At 40.1% G+C, this 10,207-nt stretch overlaps 3 protein-coding genes and 1 long non-coding RNA gene across 6 annotated transcripts in view; 2 read left to right on the top strand and 2 right to left on the bottom strand.

Moving 5' to 3' along the window:
- LOC111496048 (transcription factor TGA2-like) overlaps positions 1 to 2,916 on the top strand; it is a 6,761-nt gene extending 3,845 nt beyond the window's left edge. For all 3 annotated transcript variants that reach the window (XM_023146296.1, XM_023146297.1, XM_023146298.1), the window contains exons 6-10: positions 535 to 612; positions 728 to 779; positions 1,056 to 1,327; positions 1,413 to 1,661; positions 2,522 to 2,916. In XM_023146296.1, the coding sequence (XP_023002064.1) occupies positions 535 to 612; positions 728 to 779; positions 1,056 to 1,327; positions 1,413 to 1,661; positions 2,522 to 2,668 (798 nt within the window). In that variant the 3' untranslated portion in view covers positions 2,669 to 2,916. The remainder of the gene's footprint in view (positions 1 to 534; positions 613 to 727; positions 780 to 1,055; positions 1,328 to 1,412; positions 1,662 to 2,521) is intronic.
- A 1,001-nt stretch (positions 2,917 to 3,917) lies between these two features.
- On the bottom strand, positions 3,918 to 6,708 carry LOC111496052 (thioredoxin-like protein CITRX, chloroplastic). Its single transcript, XM_023146301.1, has 4 exons — positions 6,305 to 6,708; positions 6,066 to 6,188; positions 4,503 to 4,583; positions 3,918 to 4,318 (listed from the first exon to the last, which is right to left on the bottom strand). Exons 1-4 carry the CDS (start codon positions 6,536 to 6,538, stop codon positions 4,202 to 4,204), a joined length of 555 nt encoding a protein of 184 aa, XP_023002069.1. The 5' UTR covers positions 6,539 to 6,708; the 3' UTR covers positions 3,918 to 4,201.
- A 509-nt stretch (positions 6,709 to 7,217) lies between these two features.
- Positions 7,218 to 7,487, top strand: LOC111496055. Its single transcript, XR_002720418.1, has 2 exons — positions 7,218 to 7,250; positions 7,342 to 7,487. It is a non-coding gene; the product is annotated as an uncharacterized LOC111496055 (long non-coding RNA).
- Positions 7,488 to 7,586: 99 nt separating this feature from the next.
- Positions 7,587 to 9,181, bottom strand: LOC111496043 (protein spotted leaf 11). Its single transcript, XM_023146286.1, has one exon. The coding sequence runs from the start codon at positions 9,121 to 9,123 to the stop codon at positions 7,936 to 7,938; it is 1,188 nt and encodes a 395-aa protein (XP_023002054.1). The 5' UTR covers positions 9,124 to 9,181; the 3' UTR covers positions 7,587 to 7,935.
- Positions 9,182 to 10,207: the final 1,026 nt, after the last annotated feature.

Raw genomic sequence — 10,207 nt, 5'->3', positions numbered from 1 at the left:
GGGGGGGGGGGGGGGTCCCAGGGAACGAGTGCCAGTGAGGACGCGGGTCTCGAATAGGAGGTAGATTGTGAGATCCCACATCGGTGTTGGGGAGGAAAACGAAGCATTCTTTATAAGGGTGTGGAAACCTCTCCCTAGCAGACGCGTTTTAAAAACCTTGAGGGGAAGTCTGAAAGAGAAAGCCAAAGAGGACAATATCTGCTAGTGGTGGACTTGAGATGTTACAATGGGTGTCCCTTGAGAGGTAAGTCGAGCAAGGCAACATATCCCTATGTCGAGTGACGTAATAGCCAAATGCCTGCTGTAAGTAAGATTTCTTCTCAAGAATTGGTTCCAAGAACCAGCACCTTGATTCCATAGATTAAAGAGAGGGCTACTTTGACTGTAAATCCATGGCCCCTTGGCTGTTTTCAAGGATACACTGCTCGGCGTTAAGTTGTAATAGCTAGTACCGTATTTTGCAGCAATAACTAGTTCGGTTGCGCGTATCCCGTGTCTATTATGATTTTTCCTTATTGTCGCATCCACGTGCAGGCTTATGTTCAACAACTAGAAAGCAGTCGTTTAAAGCTGACACAACTCGAGCAGGAGCTTCAACGAGCACGACAGCAGGTTATATTTCCCATCTAACGACCATATCGATATTTTGATCGTGTTATTATTTTGTAGTGATCACGCTGTTCGCGTCGTATTTGACTATGCTCTTCTTTGTTACACCTGTTCATAGGGAATTTTCATATCAAGCTCAGGTGACCAGACCCATTCAATGAGTGGAAATGGTATTCCATCTCTCCTCTCTGTTGTTGTTAAGATTCTTTAAAGCTTCTATAGATGTTAGCTTCTGTTTATGGTAGCCCGAGTCGCATTCGAAATGTTTGTTTGATATGCTCGTTAACGAAGATGAAAAAAAGGGGAAGAACGAGAAAGCGTCGTTTTTATAAAAAAAGTGATGCACGCTCGAGATTTTATGATGGACGCCCCTCGAATTTGTGTTCTATTTAGTTAAGTTCCATGTTACAATATGGCCTCATATATACATTACTATGTTTTCGTAGGAGCCATGGCATTCGACGTAGAATATGCTCGATGGCTTGAAGATCACAACCGTCAAATGAACGAATTGAGATCCGCTGTTAATTCTCATGCAAGTGACCCGGAACTGCGTATTGTAGTCGACGGGATCTTGGTTCATTACGATGAGCTTTTCAGGCTCAAGGGAAATGCAGCGAAGGCTGACGTTTTCCATTTGTTATCAGGCATGTGGAAAACACCTGCCGAAAGATGTTTTCTTTGGCTCGGGGGTTTTCGTTCATCCGAGCTCCTAAAGGTGACGAACGCTTCCCTCCGTCCCTCTGAAAAGAATAGAGCAAAAAGGGTTTGAAGTGTAATTGAAGTTATTTTATTACCTGCAGCTTCTTGTAAATCAACTGGAGCCTCTAACAGAGCAGCAGTTGGTGGGAATCACAAACTTGCAGCAGTCATCACAGCAAGCAGAAGATGCTTTATCACAAGGGATGGAGGCCTTGCAACAGTCCCTGGCCGAGACGTTGTCGAGTGGATCTCTCGGCTCCTCCAGTTCGTCGGGGAACGTTGCAAACTACATGGGTCAGATGGCTATGGCGATGGGTAAACTCGGGACGCTCGAGGGTTTTATACGCCAAGTAAGTATTCCAATACTACACACGATATGTATATGTGTACATTCCGTGTTAGCCTTTCATTGGGTGTCTGATGAGACCAGAGTCGAACCTAACCGTTGAACCTATATCTCATTTTTATGAGTTTTGAAACTTTTTGTTTAATGTATCATTTTAGAATGATCGTGTGAGATTCCACATTGATTGGAAAGGGGAACGATACATTCTTTATAAGGGTGTGGAAACCTCTCCCTAGTAGATGCGTTCTAAAACTTTGAGTGGAAGCCTAGAAGGGAAAGCCCAAAGAGGACAATATTTGCTAGCGGTGGGCTACAAATGGTATCAGAGCTAGACACCGGGCAGTGTGCCATCGAGGACGTTGAGCCCCCAAGGGGGTGGATTGTGAGATCCCACATTGGATGGAGAGGGAAATAAAACATTCCTTATAAGGGTGTGAAAACCTCTCCCTAGTAGATGTGTTCTAAAACCTTGAAGGGAAAGCCCAAAGAGGACAATATCTGCTAACGGTGGGTTTGGACCGTTACAAATGGTATTAGAACCGAACGCCGGGCAGGGTGCCAACGATGATGCTGGCCCCCAAGGGGGTGAATTGTGAGATCCCACATTGGTTAGAGAGGGGAACGAAACATTCGTTATAAAGGTGTAGAAATCTCTCCCTAGTAAATGTGTTCTAAAATCTTGAGTCTTAGAAAGGAAAGCCCATAGAGGACAATATCTGCTAGCAATGAGCTTGAGCTATTACAGATCTATTTTGTAATGTGGTTATAAAGCGATCCATTTTGGGAAATTGTGCGTTTTGTTATGTCGTTGTGGTGCATTGGTCTCGTGACACTATTTGTCTTGCTGTTGTGCATAAATTCCAGGCCGACAATCTGCGACAACAGACACTTCAACAAATGCACCGAATATTGACAACTCGTCAGTCTGCTCGTGCGCTTCTCGCCGTACATGACTACTTCTCCAGGCTACGAGCTCTTAGTTCGCTGTGGCTTGCTCGGCCCCGAGAGTAAGACGTTTGACCAAAGCAATAGTTGATGGTGACACTGCAGAGACATGAAAGGAACCCTCAAGGTAACACCTTTTTTGTATCATTCATTGGCAATGCCTTTCTTCTTGGGACTGAGATTGAGATCTGTCACAAAGAATAATTTGTTTGTAATTTTGTATTTTATGTGTTCTTGTTACATCTGTATAAATATTGATACAAACAAACTCAACTTCCATTGTTTATTGGTAAATTAATAATACTCTTTAACGACCCGCTAGCAGATATTGTCCTCTTTGGGCTTTCTCCAATCGATGTGGGACCCTATCAAACTTACTCCCTTCGAGGCCAACAACGTCCTTCGGGGAAGAGCCTCCTCGCTGGCACATGGTCCTGTGTCTGACTCTAATATCATTTGTAACGGTCCAAGCCCGTTGCTAGCAGAGATATTGTCATCTTTGAACTTTTTCTCTCGGACACATGGTTCGATAGGATGTATTGACATATGACCGCTAGTTTAAAATATTACAATTTTAGCCTTTAAATAATATATTGTCTCTTCAACAAGACAAAAATGCACCTAAACCGATGGTTATCTTATTTTTCAGGGTCGAAAAAACTTAATAACAACGGCCTGTTGCCATCTTTTATTTAAATGTTCTTTAACAACGATGTAGAATGCAGGAATAATTGATCGACCTCGTAAAATTTGAGCAAATTGAGGTCTTCCTCAAATAATTTGGGTTCTTCCGTGGCGGTTACAAATCGTTATTTCCAGAGTTTGTCTTGATTTGAATTTCAGTACAAATGTCGAGACGAACCCTGAAAAGGACGACTTGGATTTTTCCTTCCGAATTTTCCCTCAAGGTTTTAAATCGCTTCTACTAGGGAGAGATTTCTACACCCTTACAAATGATGTTTTGCTCCCCTCCTCAGAATCTAGCCGTTAATCTTACTTGACATTAAAAAAAACCTTTTTTTTTGTTTGTTTGATATCGACGAGTGTCTAGGATAGCTTGCATTCATCTCGATTAATTAACCCTACAACCATATGACCCTATTACATTTGGTTGACATGAAGCACGAAGTGTCTACAAAGAGAACGCTACGTCTGACCTTATTATACTCCATCTTCCCCTATCTCATGGTGAGATTCCCACTTAAAATTCCAGCCCGAGATCCTGAGATCCCGAGATCCCATGATCCCGAGAATACATATTGGACAATAGGGTATAAGTAGATACATTCGAATCGATTTCCAAAGAGCCGAAAACGGACCGAACCAAACCAACCTATGATTAAATTTTTCAAACCAACTAAAACTCTGTTAGTTGAACTGTTGCTACTACAAGATAACACTTCCTAAAGAAAAGAAAATTATGTTTTCAGTACAAAATGATGGGAGCGAAGTAATAGCTTTTCCGCCATTCAAATCTCTGGTTAAAAAATGACTTACTGGAGGCCAAAAAACTCCATCCACGACTCGAAAGAACACGTTCGAGCTCCCAATTTCCCGCTGTGTTGATGAGGGTGTTCCTGATGTTCCCTTCTTCATAGCTCACATCTCTTTATCAATGATATCTCGCATCATCTGAATCGGAATGAGACCTTCGGTGCGGATAGCTTCTTTTTTCGGATCCGGGCTAATGAAGAAAAGTGTAGGCAGTCCTCTCACCTGAAACAAGGCATCCAACTCAGATTTACCTTTCAAACGAACAAAGACAATATCTTTCACAACTCGATTTGCTGATAATCGATGCGTTTGTAGATCATATAGATGAGAGTGCTTCGTGTAAGAACGCTTTGTCGTATAGAGACCAAGCAAAGAGGATAGGGAGAAAGGATTGATGTGTTTTCACCTGCATATCATGTGAGAATTCATATTCGTCATCTGTATCAACCTTGATGATCATTGCATTGTTCTCGTACTCGACCGCAAGCTGTGGTAAGAGCTACACATTAGCGATTGCTTCCATGATTTCCAAAATGGAAGTTGAATAAGCATGTATTAGTTACAGCCTAATCCAACAACTCCGAATGTTAATCTATGTTCGAAGTTAATAGATAATGCTATCAGCTCAAGCAATCGTCTCGAGCATCGACACGTTCAGCAAACAACACATTTGCAAATCATCAGACATAGCAGATCCATGAGGCAATGTGAAATTTGAAAACTAGCCCACTCTGGGGAATAATGGGAAGTTTGGCAGTGATGCAAGGCCGAAGAGATTTGAAAATATAAAACTTTCATGAATGTTACAGCCCACCGCTAGCAGATATTGTATGCTTTGACCCATTACATGTCACCGTCATCCTCACGATTTTAAAACGCGTCTACTAGAGAGAGGTTTCCACACCCTTATAAAGAATGTTTTGTTCTTCTCTCCAACCGATGCGAGATCTCACAATAGAGCACTAAAAGTAAAGAAAAAACGATAGGCGTATGGACTAGGAATCTCTTCCACCCCTATATAAACTGTAGGACACAGAATAGGAGTAAATATACTAACAAAAGATAGAATTGCTAGTTTGGGATACACTGATTGAATGCAAAGAGGATCGATTTATCGAGCCACGCAGATTACTCCTACTGCAGTCAGACCACCATTACGAGACGATCACGTGCGATGCCAATGCTAGACCACCGTTACAGACCACAATATTACAGTGCCAACCATGTGTATAGCCCAAATCACCATGGTACTGCCATTACCCAAACTGACTACAGTAGCTTTATACATATATACAACTTCAATCTTTTAATCAATGTTTATCTGTACATCAGGCATGCGTTCCTCCTTACCACAATTATATAGAAGCTCATCCCAGTTGTTCCAGCTAAAAGGGAAAATGTAAACTAAACTGGAATAGCCTTTAGCCTATCTAAACATACAATATATTTGAAATAATAATCAAACAGGATTCAGAAGCTAAATCACTACTAAACCAAAATGTTTAAACTGATAGTGTGAGATCTGACACGATTGGAGAAGGGAACGAGTGCTAGCAAGGACGCTGGCCCCCAAGGGGGTGGATTGTGAGATCCCACATTGGTTGTAGAGGGGAACAAAACATTCTCTATAACGGTATGGAAACCTCTACCTAGCAGACGCGTTTTAAAAACTGAGGGAAGCCCGAAAGGGAAAACTCGAAGAGGACAATATCTACTGGCACTAATGGATTCAAATACTAGCATGGGACAGAGCAACTTATTACCAATATGAATTGAAGAGGAAATCACATAGAGAGGTTTTAACACAAGGACTCCTATCTAATAACGTGTTGCTACAAACTACAAAAACTTAAGCCAATGGATAATAACATACATTCTTTGAACGCCATATTTGAAAATGAAGCATTTAGGCATATGTACAGCAAAGAAACGCCATAATAATGTGAGTTCATATCAAATTGCTACGTACCATTTCAAGTTCTTGAGCCATTAGAATGCAGGGTCCACACCATGTGGCATAGAAATCGATTATAAGCGGTACATTTCTTTTCCCCTTCACCAGCTCCTGCACTTCCTCAGCCGTCATCTTCTTCTGCAAACCCAACACCAAAACAAGCACCTCATAAATGATTAACCGAACCAATAGCGAAAAGAAGCAAACAATTGGCAACAAACCCACAAACAAAATCAAAGAAAACACAAGTTTACCACAAGATAATCGTCGTGGATGTACTTTCCCTTGGGGGGTTTGCACAGAATCCTTCTGGGAGTGGTTGAGAGGGAGAAGGGTGTGGTGGATGATGAAAGAAGTGCATTTTGTTGATGGGTTTTGGAGGAGGAGGAGAAAGGAATTGAAATGGAAGGTCGAGTGGAGCTGAAATTAGAGATGGGGAAGAGATTGGCGGTGATTTGAAGGGTTTTGGGGGGCTGTAAAAGCGCCATTGACGATGGGGGAGAGGTTCAACTGTTGCAGTCGAGGGAAATCCTTCGTTTTCGCAATGGATATGGTTTGGTGACTGCTCCAGCCAGGTCCAATTGCCTCGAATTACGCTTCCAAGCTCCTTCTCTTATCAGCCATATCCGTTTGATTTTCGAGGGCTTTCAAAGCTTTTCATTTTTGGTCCTTTTATTTAAACACACCATTTATACGCTTAATTGAAAAGATTAAAAAAGAGAGACTTAACTTAGTCTTCATGATTAATTTTAAGTTAATTTTTATCCAAATTTGTAATATCGATTCAATTTGATAATCATTTAAGTCTTTTAAAATTGAGATTATTTTATCACTATTTTATTATCAATTTAATAAAATATTTGTATTCTTACTTAAATTCGATTTTTATTAGGTTGATTTAATTTTAATCTTTAAACTTCCAAAAAAAAAAAAATCATTTTAATTCCTCTAACTTTCCACACAAAAAAACAAAAAAAAAAAAAAAAAAACCCACATATTTATGTGTTGAGAAGATTGTTGGGAGAAAAGTCAAGGAGTAAATCATAAGTTAAGGAATATAAGGGATACATTGATTCGAGATATTTTAGGAAAACCAAAAACAAAACTACAAGAGTTTGAAAGTGAACAATATCGTACCATTGTGAAGTACCTTGATTTCAAACCTTTTGTGAATTAAAAAAAGCTGAACTATGCCAAAATGTACTATAACTGATATCGTTTATAGTGCAAAAGTTACTGTACTATCTGCAATACTCAAACATTTTACACTATTTTCACTTATCTTTTTCAGATTCAAGAGGAAAACTCAAATGAAATGCCTATCCATCCATCCATCATACCAATAAGGGTTTCATCATTCTAAAGTAATGGGAGAAGAATGACGTGGGAGTTTGGGGAGCTAAGTGAAGAACATGGATTTGGGTTAGCAATAAAAATCACTATAAAAATGGAGTGGATAAAAGATTGGTAATAGGATAAGAACAAAGAGGCAAAGGACAAGCACAAAGAAGGAAAGCAACCCAGAAATGGAATGAACCAAAACAGCAGATAGGAACAGAATCATATCCTGATAATGGTGCTTCAAAGTCTATAAATTCATTCACCATTAAATACCAACTCAACTTCAGACATAAATTCTAGGTGGAGCAGAGATTACATACCAAAGATCAGCCACAAGATCATGCGAGTCACATGAAAATTTGTTGAATTCTAGGTGGAAAGTGCAGAATTTTGATACTGTCCTATAATCTACAGATACATTTATGTTGAATTTGTACATGGAATTTGTTCAAACGAGGGAAAAAGAATTAATCCGATCACACATAAATATGGTGGAGGGTAATTAATCAATCAATCAAAGAGAGAGGGCAAGATGAGCAGAAGCCTATTCAGAACATGAATTTATCAAACGATCCAGCTGCAAATCCTCGAATACGTTACCGTCGATGTCGCCACTTGCAATTAGCTTCAACAATTCCACCGCCTTCGCTTTCCCCTTCTCACTGCCGTTCATGGCTACATCTCCAATTTCGCTCAAGATTCCAGATCCCAAATCCTTGATGTCCTCCTCCGCCCTCTCTCCTCCCCACCTCGCTAAATTCAACAACGCCGATACCGCGTTCTCCTTTGTCCTCTGACTTGAACCAGTCCCTGAATCCAACAAATCCACCAAAACTCCCAATCCGGAAACCCTACGAAATGCTAATTCGCTATCTTCACATCCCGCCACCTGCGCGACCACCGCCGACGCATCCTCAACAATCCCGGCGTGACTGCCGACCACAACCAAAGAGAATAACGGAGGAATCACTCCGAGATCGACCATAGTGGACCGATTCGGCTGATACAGCGCAATCCCAAACAACGCTTTCAGAGCATCCTTAATCGATCTCTGAGGAGATTTCCTAAATTTGAGAATATCAACAAGCGAATATATTATATCACGCTTTGAACCAATAATCGGGCGGTAATCATCCACAACGAGAAGACTATGGAGAGTCGCAGCACAGGACTGGACGGCGGCGGCAGAAGAAGAGGAATTATGATGGCCAAGCACATGAGAAATCGCGTCTAGGAGGCCATGTGTGGACATCAAAGCTTCACGGGAGGAAATTGAGAGATTAAGAAGCGTAGCAGCGGCGTCTTCTTGGGCAGCGTGAGAGGAGGAATACAGAGTCTCAGCCAAGTAAGGAATTGCACCAGTTTCAGCGATAAGCGATCGACTCTCAGCGTCGTTCTTCGTCATCAATCGGAGCTCCGACAGGGAGTCGCACCGGATTTGCTCGGAGACGGAGCTGAGACGAGAGACCAAAGTGGAAGCCGTACGGAGCTTCACCTCCATCTTCAGCAACTGCAATGGAGTCGAATCGAAACGATAATCAAGAATTTGAGTGATAAGAAATCTGGATTTGCAGAGGAATTTAGGTTCTTGTAGGAAATTTGAACGGAATTGAATTGGATAGAAGGAAGAAGAAGAAGAAAACCGAGGGTTTGGTGAGAGAACTGAAATGACGAAAATAACCTCACCGTGTAGACGCAACGTATGTGGCGGCGGAGGGGCAGTGGGGTCCATAAATTTCCAGCAGACGAAATTGTTGTTTCCAACTTGGAATCTTTTTAAAACATTGTGCGTTCAAACTTTTAAACCAATGGATTTTTCCTATTTATTTATTGTTTAATTAAAAAAAATTATTAATTAAACGTGAACTTTTAATTAGTGGAATTATTATATATTTTCATTAATTTATTATTTATATACGAGTAACATGAAATATTATCCTCTTATCTTCTTAATATTGACATATAATAATAATAAATAATTTAGTATTAAAAAAAAACACTATTTAAATATTTAAATATTAGGGATTAAAATGAAGGGTTTTGTAGGGCAACGGGGATGGAATTTTAAAATGTCAAAAAATTGGAAAAAGGATTTCAAGTGTGAACTCATCCATAGTCAAATATTCCATACTTATTTAAAGCATCTCACGAGCTCGTCGAGTAAAGGAGTGTGAGATTCCGCACTGATTGGAAAGGGAACCGAAGCATTCCTTATAAGGGTGTGCAAACCTCTCTCTCTAACATACACGTTTTAAAATCGTGGGGTTAATGACGATACATAATGGGTTCAAACAGACAATATCTGCTAGTGGTGGACTTGGGTTATTACAAGGAGTAAGGATGAGAAGTCGTAAAACGAGGAAGCCCCTAGTGGGTCAAAATAAATATTGTTAGTTTTTGCCCGTTACATATCGCTGTTAGTCTCGTGGTTTTAAAACGCGTCTATTGGTGAGACACTTTCAAACTCTTATAAGGAATTTTTTATTAATTTAAAAATATGTTTTATTATCTAATAACATTTTTTACTGTCTTAAAAGTGGACAAAAATACTTTAAATTTCATATTATAAATCAAACTTGCCAACACAAAGTTGACTAAGTCAAATTGGTTTGGTTGACTTTTTCAATTTCCAACTTGCCGACAAATACAGATTTGACCCCCCCAAAAAAGAAATATTCCACTTATCCCCATTAATTGGACTTGCCTTTTCCTTTTGGTTAAAAAAATTGTCAAAATTGCTAATAGGTCCTTGTATTTTTTTAAGTGTTGCAATTAGCCCCTTGGAAACTTTTTTTTTTTTTTTTTTTTTTTTTTTT

Source organism: Cucurbita maxima, unplaced genomic scaffold (genome assembly GCF_002738345.1).
Source record: "Cucurbita maxima cultivar Rimu unplaced genomic scaffold, Cmax_1.0 Cma_Scf00022, whole genome shotgun sequence".
Taxonomy (NCBI): domain Eukaryota; kingdom Viridiplantae; phylum Streptophyta; class Magnoliopsida; order Cucurbitales; family Cucurbitaceae; genus Cucurbita; species Cucurbita maxima.
Note: the sequence above shows the minus strand (reverse complement) of the source record. Positions and strands in the feature narration are given on the sequence as shown.